This window comes from Athene cunicularia (assembly GCF_003259725.1).
Source record: "Athene cunicularia isolate RWA chromosome 1 unlocalized genomic scaffold, athCun1 chr1_part1, whole genome shotgun sequence".
In the NCBI taxonomy this organism is placed as follows: Eukaryota; Metazoa; Chordata; class Aves; order Strigiformes; family Strigidae; genus Athene; species Athene cunicularia.
Window position 1 is genome coordinate 99,275,960 of NW_020799091.1, and position 17,596 is coordinate 99,293,555.

Consider the following 17,596-nt stretch of genomic DNA (forward strand, 5'->3'; position numbering starts at 1 on the left):
TGATTTCAGGAGGTAGAAGAATCACTATATAGAGATGAAAGTGTCAAGAGTCTTGATGACTTCTATGATCCTTGTTTTCTACTTCAGCTCTTTAGTGAACTGACCAGACCAGGTAAAGTGAATGTTTATCTTTTGATATGTAGTGTCATTTTACTCTGCTGCAGGAGCTGCATGGCTCCATCTGTAGCTCTGTTATTCTCCATCTAAGATGGAGAATCTAATACTACAAAGAAATTTATGCATGGCTTTGGAGGGAAGAAACATACATCATTTAACCACCTACTGCACTGTAATTTTCAGAATGACTTAAAAACTAAGAAGGTATAATTGGCATTAAAGCTTTTGGGGGTTTTGTAAAGCACTTTTCCAAATAATGCAATGTATCTAGTGAGATTTGACTATTCAGAAATAGAGCAATGTAGCAGCACAAGGGCATTCCTGACAAGCTGCTCTTGTCCAGAAGTTGCTCCCTCGTAGCTTTTTCAAATGTCGTGGGTTTAATTGTATGTAGAGAGACTGGTCTGCTTAAGGCGAGGAGAGGTTTTTAAACTGGAACTGGGAACAGCTTGGGATAGACAAAAAGTAGACAGAGGTTTATGTTCTCTGATCTATTGAACAGCATTCTGTATATCACAAAACTCAGCACAATGGAATTGTAAAATAGCATAAGAGGGATCAGTAGAGAATATTCCCCACTAGAAAGTTGTATATTTTTCTGGTGAATGTGTAGAGCTGTGTTCTGCATCAGCTATGGTGTCACCAGCAACACAATTAGCAAAACAGGCATGGGAAGGATGTTTCCTTCTGCTGCTACACGCAGTGCCCCACCTGCAGCTGACAGGGCTGCTGTGATCTGGGTCTGCTTTGTGCCTGAGTTTTTGGGAGAAGTAATCAGCTCCTTTCAGCTATGCTCTCTCAGTGAGAACTTGGCAGAGGTAGGGCAAGTTGGAGATCGTGTCGAAGTTCTCTGAGCATAAACCAGAAGCCACCATTGCTGGGGAAGAGTGAAGCTGTTTCCTGACCAGAGTGAATCTCTGCAGGGGTATTGATTTCTGCGAGGGACACTGTGACTGACTTGACTGGAGATCTGGCCTGTTACAGACTGTGGTTATAGTAGAGGGAAACTTCAGCCAACTCATTTTCCATCAGAGATGCCTGGAGCCATTGTATGTCTTGAATAGGCCTGCTCAGAGTTGCTGGAAAGTTTGATGAGATCTACATGGTGCTTGAAAGCTAGCTGCTTAGACTCACTTTTCTTGATTGACATAACCCTGCGTCACATAGGCAGATTCCTGCTGTACTTTACAGGCATGCTGTGTGTTTAGAGAGTCCTTAAAGATCAAAGTGAGATAGGTACCATAGGAAGTTTCCCAACCAGTTCCCTCCCTATTTTGATTATGGTTAACCACTGTGCAGTTACAGCTGGATTTGGCTTTCCACAACAGTAATATCAGAAGCAATTGGCAGGCTGATAACTGTCTTTCAGGAATATCATACTTGCAGTCCTTCTTTGTTCACCTATACCCTTATGGTACAGTACCTGTTTTGTGTGTTCTTAGCTTATACTTAGCTATAGTGGTAAACCGCTCCATATAATTTTGACAGCAGTAAAAACAACTGTTTTTTCATCTACCAAGGAAAAAAAGGTACCAGAACTATTTGGTGTTTTGCGGGAGGAGGGATCTTAGATGATCCAGTTAATGGTGGGTCTTTGAGATTGTTACTGAGAATGGACAGCCAGTGTGTTTTGAACCTGGGTGTAATAGTTGGAAAAAGCACTGCTGTCATGCACCTGTCATCATCACCCACCACCTGGAGGCCACCACCTTAACCAGTATGAGGGATTTGGTGGCTGTTGGTCAGCCTTGGTAGCGCTATAGTCAGACAGCAAGGACAACCACTTGTGCAGGCAGCACAGTGGGGTTGAGGGAGCTCCTGTACATCGTGTTCTTGCAGAGCTGTGGAGGCAGGGGCTGTCCAGACGTGGGCTGAGTCTAAAACTAGAAAGGGGAAAAATAGTTCTCTTAACTGCTCTACACTGAGAGTCTGTGTCCTAAGAGGGACATTTTTAAAGAGCCCAAGTGATTTATGAGTTCAGGTCCCATGGTGCTCCTAAACCATGTCAGCTGCTCTTGGAATTCCCAATTCCTCTTTATTTATTTGCTCTTTGTACTGACTGCACAGTACCCTGTGCACAGATGTTATATAACTGCTGAATTTATAAACATAGACTTATTACACAGTGTTTAATGCTCACTGAGTAAAAAGTAAATCTGGAATTGGGCAGATAACAAGTTCTGTCTAACTTTAGCCCTGATAAGCATCTTGTGGAAAGCTTTTTCATCATGATTCTCAAGGTACTTTAAACAAACTGTATGTCAGACATAGAAATTATTTTTTTTTTAGTAATAGCTTGTTATTTTATGTTAGTTGTTGTATGCACTCTCCAAGGTCAGCTGGATGGAAAATATTTCCACTGCATGTTTTCAGTGAAAGAAAGTTTTCCAAATAAATCTTTGTGACCAGCATAAACTTTACTGCTGAAGTGCGGACCTTGGATTTCACTGTATGGTAGCACCCCATAAAATTATCCACTTTGTCTGCCAGTTGGTGTGCATTCGTAGTTCTCAAGAACTGCACTCTGAAGGAGAGCCATGTGGTGCCTTGCTCTGGAAGGGCATACAACATGTATTTGATCCTGTATTGAAGAGGGGTTGTTGTATAGGCCAGGGCTATGTGTGAGGTATCCATAAGTGGTGGATAATTCTCTGCAGGCAGACGAGTTTTAGATCATCTTTGTGTATTCCCTTGGGATTCAATAGAAAGCGTCCATCTCCCAGTGCTTACCTTGCACCCTTGCACCTTGCCTGAAGAGTGCGAACTGCAGAGTTGTGTTGCCACAGGCAGAAGGTAGGAGAAGGCATAGATTAGGTGTCTCTCTGGGCTCTGTTTCTCTTTCACCTGCCCTATTGTTGCTACTCCTCTCACCATCTTTAGCAGTCAGGTGGTGGCCTGGCTCAGTGCCTAGAAGTAGAGGTGGGTAGAGCTGTATCTGTATGAGCCCTGGTGATGAGAGAGGTATCCTGTGCTAACTAGAACGACTGAGGTGTTTAGCTTTACATCAGTTAAACTTCATGTGCTTTGGTGGTGTAGGGAAGCGTACAGTAATTGCTAGTATTGAAATAACTTGTAAAACCACTCACTGAAAAGATCTGATATTGCAGTTCAGTGATGCCTTTGCACTGGTCACGGAGCAGTGGGCTGCTTGGGAGACAGTGCTGGGAGATGGAGACCCTACTGTAGCCTGGCCCATAACTAGTAGAGCTGGGTATGAAACTGCCAGGCAAGAAATTGAAGTAGGAGTTCTGGCAGTTGAGGAAAAGATGAGAAAAACAGCTCAGCTGGTGGTGTGAGGACATAAATAATCTGTGATTTTTACATAAATATATAAAATATATATATTTTAGTTGTGTGGGGGTGGTGGTTAGGGATGAAATCAGTGGACCAAATATAGGTACTTGTCAGTAAGACTACAACCTCTACTTAAATAGGAGTATTTGTTTCTCAGAAACTTCCTCTTGACCTTCAGTGTAAGTTACAAGAAAATATGTGAATATTGTTGCTAAACTCAGAACTGCAGTACATTTGCACTTTAGCTAGCAAAATACAGCTGAGGTGCCGTTGTATTCCATTACTGGTGAATGGAATAGAAATAGCACAGGAGATAGTCTGGAGGTTTTACATCAAATCATTTCTAGCCATCAGTGGGTAAAAATGACACAAACTCTTCCACACCCCTTAAATGAGAAACTCTAAATCTTGATGGTGAAATGCTATGCAAGGTAAATGTTAGATTCAAGGGTGTGTTTTCTGTTTGGCTGGTTACTGTTCAGTGCTGGATTTTGTTTGTCCCAGAAGGGCATAGAGGTACAGTTTAGTACCTTGCTTGGAACATGCCTTACCAGCAGAATCACTCATGCCTGCACAGTAACAATTGGTGTGGCTAATGGCTTATTTATGTATTATTCTTCTGTCTGTTCTATCAGAGAAGCTCTTTAGTGCAGATGGGTTTTTCATAGGCTGTGCTGATCTTTCAGTCACAGACTTATCCAAGTGCCTAGAGAATGTTTTGAGGAAGAAAATTTTCTCTCTTCTTTATAGTTAACTTTTCTGAACCACTGAGATATGTGATGTGTTTACAGAATTTACTCCTAACTTTGTATAGTCTAGCAGGCAGAATTGTCTTCATCTAATATAAATGAGACTAACCACTTAATTTCAGCTCAGGTAAAGAACTCTTGTTCAGAGTGATTTGCAGAATGCCTTTGTTAGCAGAAGGAGCCTTCAGCATCCAATGAAATAATAGCTTGTATGGGTAGATCTAGAAATCGTTGTTTATGAATAGAAGTTGAGGATTACAGGACTGTTATATACCCTGTGATATAATGCACTGGGCATTTTTCTTTCATTTTGTTCCCTTTTCCCACACAGAGTGTGTAGTGGCATGTCAGAAGTTTGTCGAAGTCAATGCCCTGGGTCTAACAGTAGCTGCCCTTAGCAGCTATGATTCCAACATGAGAGCAGCCGCATATTTTGTCCTGGCTTCCTTTCGTTCTCATCTGGAAGGAGCTCGCTTCCGAGAGAAGAGTCAGGTAAGACTGAGCTCAATTGATAGTTTGCCAGGTTAGACACTTTAGGTCATGGACACTTAGGGTAGACTCACTGCTTTACTCATCTGTCTACATGCACATGGTGAGAGAGATAAAAGAAGCTTTTTATCCTCTGTTCCATTGTTGCTCCTCTACTGCTTTTTGGTTTTGTCCTGTTGTAATCAGTGGACAGAAAAAAGGGGGGGAAATGTTCTAGAAATTCTTAAGGATTTTTTTGTAGGAATGGAAATCCTGATGGGATTGGTATTTATGGACTGTAAAATATCCTGAAAGCTTATTTATGTATTTCCACTCTCCTGTTGTATTTGTTTGGGTTATGGTTCAAGCTTCTCTTCTTTGGGCTCTTGTGCTGCAGTTGCTGTATCTCTTGGATGCTGTGCAAAATGGAATCAGGCAGCCAAACCTCAGATTTACCTTCTCTTTGACACTCTACATTGCTCGTGTGGCACAGCAGATTCTGAAGCCAGGTACTGCAACCTACTGTGAATGTTGAACTCCTGGGGTGAGTCACTGTGCATGGAGTATGTCCTTGGCCAATACTGGAAGATGAGATAGCTGTGACCCTGGTAGGAACCATGAAGTGTATGATTTCCCGTATTTCAAAGAAAAACTTCCAATGCTTTTGTAGACTGCCTTACTGGAGAAGTGGGAAGTGCCGTTTTGATCTGTGTACAAAACCAGTCTGATCCATCAGGGGTGAAGCCACTACCTCTTCATAATTTTGGGGTGAAGGTGGGCAGAGGACTAGATGGGTAAAACTAGATGAGTGTCCTGTTCCTGTTCAGCAGATCAGAGTAGGTTGGCCCGGGTGTCCTTAGACACTGAATCAATATTAGTCATTGTTGCAAAGAAGAATCGTATAACTGGGGAGTAATTCAGTTTGGAAGGGACTTTGTGAGGTCTCTAGCTAAACCTTCTCCCCATAGCAGGGCCAGCTCTGAGGGCAGACCACTTTGCACAGGGCTTTATCCTAGAAAACCTCCAGACCTCTAGACTGATCCTAGAAAGCCTCCAAGGATAGAGACTGTATAGTGCCTCTGGGTAACTTGTTCCAGTGCTCATGGGGGTCTGGTCTGTAAGTTAAAAATTATGGTTGCCTAACATGAAGTGTTAGGCTTGAAACATGGAGAGATTTGCCTCTCACTTTGCAGATTTCTGCTTTGTCAATGAAGTAACATTGGATTTGCTGAAATCAGAGCCATGTTGAGTGTTTATCTTCTCACCTGCTTTGTGCACATTCTGAATAAGCTTTTCATTTTGGGGAAGAGAAGGGGAGGGATGGCCCACGATATAATCAGAGCAGCAGGCCTCCTCACTGTAATTAGTGTACTGTTCTGACAGCTAGCTGAAACGCTGGAAAATACAGGTTCCATTTATTTTTCTGCATGGTTGTGTATTGTGAACGTTGTCCTCCTCCACAATAACTATTGTTTCTCTTCACAGAGGAGCACATGTATGTAAAGGTAAACAGATTCCTTCTGTCACATCAGTATTTGGACCTGAGGAAAGTACCAGGGTTTTTCCAGCTTTTCTACAGTTTTGATTTTGAGGTAATGTAAGAATCCCATCTTAAGTGTCCACTAATTCTTCAGAAAATAATAGAAGAAAGCCATAAAAATGGAATGAAATCTTATTCTTCCATAGGTAATTAATTAGAGGCATTTTTGGTTTATATTGGAATTAGAAATATATTTTAGTTTTTTTGTTGTTTTCTTAATAGTAACATATAATGAAATCATGAGTTGTGCTGTGCATGCTGTGTAAGCACAACAAACAGAATGTTCTGTCCAAGCTAGCTTACATTTATATTTGAGTTTAGATGATTAATGTTGAGTTCAACTGAGATCTTTTAGAAACAGCAACTTTTAAAGTTCCATTATTGGTGCATATTTGGGCTGCAGAGTTACTCTTCCTGATGGATGTTATTGATTACATTTGATAAGGATGAAAATTGAGAAGTCTAGAAAAAGCTGTTAAGCACTGTGCTAGCGCTCTGAGGGAACCAGATTTTTTGTGCTCATACGAGCAGCCATTATTTTTAAATGTCTGATGGTTGTATTTTTCTTATGGTTTCTAGTACAAAATAGAACGTGAGTGGATTCTCAGATTTCTTGGAGAAGGGCTGCGTGATAAACATTGCTATGAGCTTTATGACTACCAGAGGATTTTCCAGGTCATTCTTTCCTTTTTCAACAGTCCTTTGTGTGATGAGAGCTCCCAGGTAAGAATCTTTTTTTTTTTTAAAAAAAAAACACAAACAAAAACAAACAAAAAACAACACCACAAAAAAAACAAACAAACCACAAGAGTTTTCATAGTTTGGAGAGCTTAAACAAATACGAAGCAGAAAGGAGCAGTTGACTCTTCCCTTGTCCTCTTGAAAACCTGTTTTTTTGTTGATTTTGTGCATGTGTGGAGCAGGAAATAATTGCTTATGTCTAAACCAGAGTCACATCCTCCTCCCCTGAAATTGGAACAGGTCCCTGCCATCATGGAACCTCACTCAGTTTCATCAACTGGTGGCCTGGCACTAGTCCTATTTCTACTGCTTCATGGAATATATTGCAGAAACCACAGTTTTACTTACACGGTCAGGGCCTTTGCTTTTTTAGGTCTCCCTATTCCCTAACCAGCATGTTACCTGCACCATGCTTTATCAGGAAGAAAACTCACATGCCAGAAGCTTTCATATTCATAAGCATCCACCCTGAGAAATCCAGCCTGTTACAAGTATCTCAGTTAGGTATCAAAATCTTGGACAAAGAGAGAAATTTTCTTGCTACCTTAAGACTTCTTTTTAAGAGTAGTGTTTGTGTGTATAAAGCCTTGAAAAGAGAATTTATTTTTTTTTCCTGGGGTTGCTTAAAAAATGTGGTATTTGGTAGTACATTTTAACTTTTAAGTCGATCAGATCCCAGGTACCAGTCAGATTGCTAATTATATCCTTCTGAAAGATTGATAATAATTAGATCCTGACTGTATTCTAATTTTGTTAAAAGAACAAATTATATTTTCTGTTTCAGAGTCGTATTCTGGAGATACTACAAAATGCTGCTCATGTCACCAGAGCTGCCTATGAGCTGATACAAGATCACAGCCTCCTAACCTGGTTACTGCACATCTTAGAGAAAAGGTAACTAGGGAAATAGTGGTGAAATGGGAACAATTTTACTGTCCGCAGTAGAATAATTGTGCAGCTGAGTATGAAAACAAGGGTGACCGGTATGGAGATGACATCAATAGCTGTGACATTTGGCACCTAGGGCTGTACTGGGAGAACTTGCTGAACTCTGAATTCCCTTGTGTTTCTGAAAATGAAATCAAGGTGTTTTGGGATTGTAGTAGGAGGGATGATGGTGAGGTGGCTCCATGTTTTTGATAACACTTTCTTGAAAAACTTACAAAACGAAATAGCACCTTATTTTAGCATATGTGACACTTTCAGTTCAAATACTCACACTTCACATGCTATCATAGGACCTCCTTACACAATAATTGCCACAATTATGAATTTGAGCCATCTGTAAATTTCTGCTCCTGCTTCTTCCTCCTCCCCTTGCCTCTCCCCCACATACACTCACACGTATGCACACATACACATGCTCTCATGCACGCACTCACAGAATCTCTTTTACATAGATTCCTCTGGCAGGTTCAAGCAAGGTTTCAGGATCATCAACAGTGTGATTGGCCTGAACAGGTTCCCAGTACTGCTCCCTTGTTGTACACCTCTCTTTGATACAGTTTAGTACTCTTGGAAGTGAATAAGCCTGGGCTTCGCCTCGGGCACCCAATATTTTATGATTGTACTTCTGAGAAGTATTCTTGCATCCACTGTACAAAAGTGAGATAGCTCCCTTCCCTCCCCACCCCAGCTCCTAAAATAATAGGAGTCACTTGTTTCATGCAGGGCCTGTGATACACAGCTGTGTTTCCCAGCTGCAGCATGGCAAGAGGACGGCAGTAACCAGGGATGGGGCTTCAAAGGGGTGCACTTCCATCCCCTGATGGGGCCCTGGCTGAGAGGCACCTATTGCCATTCAACAGCTTCAAAAGTGCAATAGAATATGGTCCCCTCTAGGTGATGGACTGGTTCCTGATTAGAATCTGCCTTCCAATTGGGTGTTTGCTTCTTTTTTTTGTTTTTCAGGTTTCTGGAAAACAAGCTGTTAAATAAAATTATTTCCTTACTCCATACTCTGTGGCTAACAAATTTAGGAGGCAAGAGAGAAAACAAAAATCAATCCCAGGAAAACAGGAAGTTTCTTCCTATTCAGCTTGTAAATGAATTTCTGTATGTTTTGATCACATTAATCAAACACATTCGGTAAGTCCTTTTTGGGGTTTTTGTCTTTTGAATCAATTTGCATCTCATCCTCTGTCCAATTCAAAAATTAAGGCCAGAAGAATTTCTTGTTTAATGCTTTTTTTTTTTCCCCCTAGTGAATTTTGATTACATTTCTTTGTCAGGAAGGTAAAGCTGTTTAAATACATGGGGAATTAAATAACAGCTGAGGCACAGTTACTGTCAAGTTCTACTTCGTTAATTACTGGCCATTTTTAAGCTGCTATGTTTCACCTTTTTATGGCTGGATCAGAGCCTGCAGTTAGCAATGCTATTTGCTGCAAGGATCTTTCATACCTTCTGAAGGTTTAGACTTTCTGTGTCTGCACCACACTTGCAAATTGTATGAGGAGAAACTGTGCAAAGTTTTGCATGACTGTGTTAAGAAGGGATTGGTCTCTTCTCTCCAGATCTAGAGCACTTAACCTATCTAAGCACAGCAGTTGCAGCAGGAATAGTAGAAAGCAAATGGGTAAACAGTTCTGCTTGGGTTCATAATAGCACCTGCATATCTTCATGCAGACAAGTATTGTCACAGTCTGGAGAAACTATGTTTATTTTATTTCCTCAAAATTTTGAACATTTTGAAAAATAAAGAAGCATAGGGAAAGCTCCAGACCTTTTGCTTGTGTGCTATCTGCCTTTGCTATTTACAGGCAGGAGGGCAAAGACTGTGTCTCGTGGTCTGTTCTGACAAACACTGATGGAGTGAAGCACTGGGCATTCAGTGGGAATTAAACTAATTATGACTGACATCCTGAGAAACCAAAGTATATATCTAGAGAACTGCAGGAGAAAACTAAGAAGAGACTGTAAGGAGAAAATAATTGTACTTATTGATTAGCGTGCAGAAAAATACATGGCACTTATGTTTTCTTTTCATAGGACTAATCTAGATCTAGCGAAACTGACTCAGTTTTTCAGTACACTCAATTCTGTGCTGGAATATCGTGCTATAGTTGTTGAGGCCTTCAAAGAAATGAGCCGGTTCACTGTGAATGACAACGTTCTCTCAAACAAAGAGATCCTGCTGCTGCTGCATAAGTGGAGCATCATTGAAAAAGACCTGCAACTGCAAGAGGATATGCAGACTCTTGCTCAGAAATACCAAATCAAAGAATTGTTTAGTAAGTACTAAAATATTTCAGAAAAGTAATAATGTTTAGGCTGTTAGAAGCTAGCCATACAAGTGAGTCAAACTTCATAGCAAGTAGTAATATTAACTTTTCTTGGACAATCTGATATATCTTGAGGGAGGAGGAATGGAAATGGAAAGCAGTTTTTCAGGTCTGCATCGGTAGTGATTTCTAAACACAATTCGGGAAGCTTTGGAGAAACACAGTTTTAAAAAGGGAAGGAGCTTTAAAATGAAACTTTGTTGCAGATCTAGTGTCGTGCTTTGAAAAATTGCATTCTTAAATGAAATCTTTAAAAAGCCAGTGCCTGGAGGCTTAGTGCTCAAAGATTTGAATCATTCTAAGTGTAGATGGGGCATCTGAAAGTGAAATATGGGTAAAAACTCAGTAAAGCAAGCAAAAATGAAATAGTTAATTTTTCTTATTGTCGTCAGTGTTGGAAGAAAGCAAAATACAATTGGACTTGCATGACTTCTCTTGTTATCTCTGTGAATAAAATGTACAAGGAACTTTGTAGGGGGAGGTGTTAAACAGTGCTGGTTTCCCACAAATACAACTGCTCTTGATGCACATCAAAGCTTCTATAGGTTTCTTTAAATGTTCTGTATCAGTTAAACTAATTATTAACATATCACTATATTTAAGGGATACTATAAAGCTTTAGTTTTTCTGCAGTTTTTCATACCCTTTTAGTGTCTTTCTGTGGATGTAGGGCATGGAGCTCTGCTTGGGTATGGATGAGGAGCTGACAGAGAGCTTATGGGTCAGGATTAGAGGGTGGGCAGGGATGGGAGATGTTATAGTGGGGGTCTGCTACAGGCCACCTGACCAGGAAGACTGAGCAGGTGGGGCCCTCTATATAGGAGCAGCCTCACATTCACCAGTCCTGGTCCTCACGGGGAACTTCAACCACCCCGATATCTGTTGCAGGGACAACACAGCAAGGCATAGGCAATCCAGGAGGTTCCTGGAATACGTTGATGATAACTTCCTTCTCCAAGTGATAGAGGAGCCAGTGAGGAGAGGTGCTATGCTGGACCCTGTTCTCACCAACAAGGAGGGGCTGGTGGGGAGTGTGAGGCTCAAGAGCAGCCTTGGCTGCAGGGACCATAAAATGGTGACATTCAGGATCCTTATTAGGGCAGCAGGGAGGAGCACAGCAAGCTTGTTACACTGGTCTTCAGGAGAGCAGACTTTGGCCTCCTCAGGGATCTGCTTGGCAGAGTAGCATGGGATAAATCCCTGGAGGGAAGAGGAGCCAAAGAAAGCTGGTTAGTATTCAAGGATCACCTTCTCCAAGCTCAGGAGCGATACATCACGACAAATTGGAAGTCAGGTAAGACAGCCAGGAGGCCTGCATGGATGAACAAGGAGCTCCTGGACAAGCTCAAACACAAAAAGGAAGCCTACAGAGGGTGGAAGCAAGGACAGGTAGCCTGGGAGGAATACAGAGAAATTGTCTCAGCAGCCAGGGATCAGGTTAGGAAGGCCAAAGCCCTGGTAGAATTGAATATGGCCAGGGACACCAAGGACAGCAAGAATAGGTATAGGTATGTCAGTGATGAAAAGAAGACTAGGGAAAATGTGGGCCCTCTCCAGAAGGAAACAGGAGACCTGGTTGTCCAGGATATGGAGAAGGCTGAGGTACTCAATAACTTTTTTGCCTCAGTCTTCACCAACAAGGGCTCCAGCCACACCACCCAAGTCACAGAAGGCAAAGGTGAGGACTGAGAGAAAGGAGAACCACCCACTGTAGGAGAAGATCAGATTTGAGACCATCTAAAGAACCTGAAGGTGCGCAGGTCCATGGGGCCTGATGAGATGCATCTGTGGGTCCTGAGGGAACTGGTGGATGAAGTGGCTAAGCCACTATCTGTCATATTTGAGAAGTTTTGGCAGTCCAGTGAAGTTCCTGCTTGACTGGTAAAGGGGAAACATAACCCCCATTTTTAAGAAGGGAAAAAAGGAAGACTTAGGGAACTACAGGCCAGTCAGTCTCGCCTCTGTGCCTGGCAAGATTGTGGCGTGGATCCTCCTGGAAACTATGCTAGGGCACATGGAAAATAAGGAGGTGACAGTCAACATGGTTTCACTAAGGGCAAATCATGTCTGACAACTTTGGAGGCCTTCTGTGATGGGGTTACAGCGTAGGTAGATAAGGTAAGATCAACCAGTGTCACCTACCTGGACTTGTGCAAGGCATTTGACATTGTCTCATACAAACAACATCCTTGTCTCTAAATTGGAGAGGCATGGATTTGATGGATGGACCACTCAGTGGATAAGGAATTGGCGGGATGGTCGCACTTAAGAGTTGTGGTCAGTGGGTCACTGTCAGTGACGAGTGGTGTTCCTCAGGGGTTGGTGTTGGGACCAGCACTGTTTAACATCTTTGTCAGCAACATGGACAGGGGGATTGAGTGCACCCTCAGCAAGTTTCCCATCAACACCAAGCTGTGTGGTGCAGTCAACAAGCTGGAGGGAAGGGATGCCATCCAGAGACACCTTGGCAGGCTTGAGAGGGGGGCCTGTGCAAACCTCATGAAGTTCAGTAAGGCCAAGTGCAAGGTCCTGCACATGGGTCAAGGCAATCCCATGCACAAATACAGGATGGACAAAGAATGGGTTGAGGGCAGCCCTGAGGAGAAGGGCTTGGAGGTATTAGTGGATGGAAAACTGACTGTGAGCCAGCCATGTGTGCTCATAACCCAGAAAGCCAACCATATCCTGGGCTGCATCAAGAGCAGTGTGGCCAGCAGGTCGAGGGAGGGGATTCTCCCCCTCTACTCTGCTCTCATGAGACCCCACCTGCAGCGCTGTGTCCAGCTCTGGGGCACCCAACATAAGAAGGACTTGGACATGCTTGAGTGGGTCCAGAGGAGGCCATGAAGATGATCAGGGGGCTGGAGCACCTCCCCTGTGAGGGCAGGCTGAGAGTTGGGGTTGTTAAGCCTGGAGAAGAGAAGGATCTGGGGAGACCTTATGGCACCTTCCTGTGCTTAAAGAGGGCCTAGAGGAAAGATGGGGAGGGACTTTTAATCAGAGACTGTAGTGACAGGACAAGGTGTAACAGTTTTAAACTGACAGTGTAGGTTTGGATTAGATATAAGGAAGAAATTTTTCCCTGTGAGGGTGGTGAGGCACTGACACAGGTTGCCCAGAGAAGCTGTGGCTGCCCCCTCCCTGGCAGTGTTCAAGGCCAGGTTGGACGGGGCTTTGAGCAACCTGGTCTGGTGGAAGGTGTTCCTGCCCATGGCAGGGGACTTGGAACTAAGTGATCTTTAAGGTCCTTTCCAACTCAATACATTCTATGATTTTTAGAGAGTTATTATAGTAACATCTGTAACTTACTGTATATGTGGTTTTAAAAAAAACATCTGTTGCTGCAAGCCTCAGGAGCTTAAAAAGCAGTTACAAAAATGGATCCTTATCTGAAATTTCGTTTCTGAGCTTACATTTGTCTCCATCTCCCACAGCTCCTGGGGGAAAAATACTGAAATACATGTAGTTCATTTTAAGCTGCTGAATGCAGCAACATAATTGAAATTTCTGATGATTTTATCAATGACTTTTTGAAAGCAGATTGCCATAAAATGTTCTCTGTGTGGTATGGTGGCAGCAAAGTGCTGTTGCCGTTTGGGAGATTTGCTGCTTCCTGTGACACAGGCAGCATCTAACGAGGGCAGCCCTGTATCAGCGTTCAGCTGCCTATCTCTTCCCTTGGGGTGTGAAAAATTCATGTGCCCTTGGCTGACAGCACCTCGCCCAGCCAGACACGCAGCCAGGATGCGGCTGTGCTGGAGGGAGGCAGACTTTGCAGCTTTAGCCTGCGCCGTTCAAAAGCAACGTAGCTGTGCTGATACCTCCTTCATAGGCAGTTGTGTACTGTGCCTTCGCTAGCCCAGAGAACAGCAGCTTGAGCGTTTCTCATGATGTGGTGTAAATAATGTAGCCTTACTCTTGTGGTCTTGGCTTTGCAGGGCTGGGGGCCCAGGTCTGGGTGACATTATCGCTCTCTTCAGAGTTAGGTGATCCAGTTCAGAAAAGTGTTTCAGCCTATGAGTCACCAGGAGCTGCCTGTAGCCCATTTGCCCTGAATTGCATAGGCTCAATTAGGCTGCTAAATGAGGCTGGTGCTTACCCCTTTAGCAGCTGAAACAACACATGATACCATCTTTCTTGCTTGATTTTGTACCAAGAAAATCCTTTGGAGTATCTGATGTTTGTTTTGGTGGTGTTTTTCTTCTTACAGAAAATATTAAAGAAAGGAACAAATCTCAAGCTTCATCTCGTACATATCATCACATTCAGAAAAAGAATGAGATAGAAAGGGAACATGACACTGCTGCAGACCTGAAGGTCTCTGAGCTGAAGAAATGCAGAGATCATTTGAATTCCATATTTGCCCACTGGGAGCCTGTTTTCCCAGCACCACCTAGCCAACACCATGGGGAGCCCCTCAAATCTGCTGACCTTGCTGATGAAACAGTCAGTCTGAGCTGTGCATCCACTTACATAGTAACTAAATGGCTCCTGAAGTCCATGGTTGAGCACAGCCTCAATATGCAAAATGTTTCATTAACTCTGCGGTGGCTACAAAATTGCGTCTTGCCACATCCAGTGGCAGTGCAAGAGGTGCTCAGAGATGAGACACTGAGAAACAACATCTTCAAGTTGTACAGCCAAATCTGTGAGGCCAGCAGTGGGATGGATGGACTCTTTAAGGAGGTCTGTTTGTTCAGTTCAATCATGCTTCATCTAATGGATGCTCAGGGCCTGACCAACAACAGCTTTCATGAACTTGTGAAAACGTTGTGCCTCTCAGCAATGGCAGAAGAGGGTGTGAACAAGAAAGGTAACTCATCTTTTCACTCACATTACAAGGTGGTAATGGTAGAAAGTAGGTAGTTCCATGTTTTTCTTAATTAATCAAAACAGTCTGAAGTTTGCCCGTGCCCATTGGTGCTCATAACTTCAAAAGTAAAAGCTGTGTCTTTGTTGATATCTGCACAGGGGTTGGTAGCACAGATTAGGGTTACACTGTAGGGGTTTCTGATAGTAAAACAGTCATATTCTCTCAAAGAAATTTTCCTTTCTAGGACTAAAATGGAGTTCAGTGAGGTATGAAAAATATAATTCCAAGGGGAAAAATAGTCTGCAACAAAGGAGTCCTTGTGGGTATGGGTTCTGATCCATATCTTCACTGTTATCGTTTGATATCAAAAGCCACAGGTCAGATTTTAAACTTTTTTATTTAAATAAGTCAGAAGGTTGTGCTAACAAGAAACTGTTCTCTTCCCTTAGTGTGAGGCAGATCATTGGCTTTGCATGGGCAAAAACTCCACAAATTTTCCATCTAGAAAAAGTTAGGAAACTATTTTGAAACATAGATCTGGAGGTGAAATGGTTTGGTGTTATATTACTGTGTGGAAATAGAATATCTGTTCTGATTTTTCTCTAATTTTTCTTCTACAGCTGTTTGTGTATTCCTGACTTCTGTTTACATTGGGGACGTATGGCTTGGAGCACAGGAGCCAGATATGTTAATAACCCATGTCAAATTGATCTGCAATAGTACAGATGATAAATTAAACAATGATGACTTGGAAACTCATAAACAAGGAGAAGAAAGTATTATGCCTCTTTGCAAAACCCTTTACTTGGCTACATTGGGGCATTAATTCAGTGAATTGACACTTAATCTTTAATGTTATATGCTCTGCCGTCATTGCTGCGAGCCATGAAACCCTCCTGAACTGTTCTCCATACAAATCTAACTTGTTTTGTCATAAAGATCAATATTACTGTGTGCAAACTCAGATGGGGAAAATTGTATTCATCATCTCAGTGAAACATTAAAGCTATAATTTCCCTTTTCTTGAACAGTATGGAGCACTGAATGTTATTTATATAATTTTTATTACAATTGTAACTTTATGAAGAACCAAAAAAGACTGATTAGTGCATTGCCTCTGGACTGTATTTCAGTCCCCATGTAGTTAAACTCTATCCTCTCTCCAATATAAGATGGGGAAGACAAACTGCAGAACTTCACCACAATGTGGTATAAGTGCAATGAACAAGTAAGCAGCGATTTTAGCCACAATGATTTACTATTTCTTAAAGAATCCAGTTTCTTTCATGATACATAATACCAAAACCAGCATGAACAGATGACTGAACACTGGAATCATGATGGTCTGTGATTCTTCTTGGTTTTAAATTAAATAGCTTTTGAAAGCATTTATATCTGAGCTGGTCTGGTTTTATTCTCCCTTCTGCTGGGTTTTGGGTGTTGTTTTTTTGGTTGGTTGGTTGGGTTTTTTTAATTAAAAAAAGCCCAGACCACCACTGCTGGGACTTGCAACGAAGGCCCATCTTCACTCTGAAAAGATGAGAGATGGAACTAAAACCCAAATGACTTGCTGCTCATTGATTATACATGTTCTTTATTGGAAATTCTCTGTGAAATCTGATAAATATTTCTTGAATGTGGCCTTAAGGGCAATTTAACATATCATTCCAGATATGCAAACATGCAGAGTCTGAACTTGAACCTTTGAAATGTAAACCAGGATTTATTAAATTCACTCATGAATATGTGCAGTGCCTAGGTACTTTGTACAAACTCTGTACAGGGAAAAAATCAGAAATGCACACTCCTTATGATCTTTGGGCGTTTTTTAATAAAAAAAACGTGAGATGCAAATAATGAGGATTGTTTCTACATCTAAATGTTCTTGTCCTAAAAAATAAATATAAAGACAATTTTAAAATAACACATATTTCTTAAAGCTGCAAGCCTATTAGAGGCTAAATTTTGTGTCATATAAAATCCCTAGGGTCTGACATCAGGAAATCTTTGATGAAAAAAACTTCTTTAATTTAAAAAAAAACCCAAAACAGGCACAACGACCCTGACCCACAAACTTTTTCATCCCGTTTTCCCCCCTGTCCTGCTGAGGGGGAGTGAGAGAGCAGCTGGGTAGGCATCTGGCAGCCAGCCAAGGGCAACCCACCAAAATATGTAAGGGTGGTGTAGCCCCTTCCCATCCCTTAATAAAGTAACAAAACCCAAATCCTAAATGCCACAACCCAGTTGTTATACACTCTCCAGCAAGTTGTAGTTTTTGGGTGTGTGCTTGCATGCCTTGCAATAGCCTTTCACATGCCCTTTGTCCGTGTTTGGTTAAAAAAATAAATTGTGCAACTGTGGATAGACAGTGCAATAATTATATGAAAATTTGGAATCACAGTATCGCCTACTTGAAGCCTTCAAAGATGATGTCTGTCCCCAGAAATCCATAAATACAAAATATTAGCTCTACTTTTTTTTTTTTTTCAACCCATTAGACAAGTGATTCTTGAGTATCAAGATCTCATTCTAGAAATAGGCACTGCAGATGCAGACAGGCATGCTAAATTATTTCTGCTTAAACGGCTAT

General features: G+C 41.9%; 1 protein-coding gene across 1 annotated transcript in view; it reads left to right on the top strand.

Annotated features, from left to right (window-relative positions):
* The window catches only part of URB1 (URB1 ribosome biogenesis homolog), a gene marked incomplete at its 5' end in the record, with an annotated part of 58,173 nt that extends 41,319 nt beyond the window's left edge, over positions 1-16,854 (top strand). Inside the window, 11 exon segments of the mRNA XM_026851588.1 lie at positions 10-112; positions 4,492-4,652; positions 5,026-5,137; positions 6,114-6,220; positions 6,748-6,891; positions 7,694-7,803; positions 8,821-8,997; positions 9,901-10,142; positions 14,404-15,006; positions 15,627-15,808; positions 15,810-16,854. Of these exon segments, the coding sequence (XP_026707389.1) occupies positions 10-112; positions 4,492-4,652; positions 5,026-5,137; positions 6,114-6,220; positions 6,748-6,891; positions 7,694-7,803; positions 8,821-8,997; positions 9,901-10,142; positions 14,404-15,006; positions 15,627-15,808; positions 15,810-15,845 (1,977 nt within the window).
* Positions 16,855-17,596: the final 742 nt, after the last annotated feature.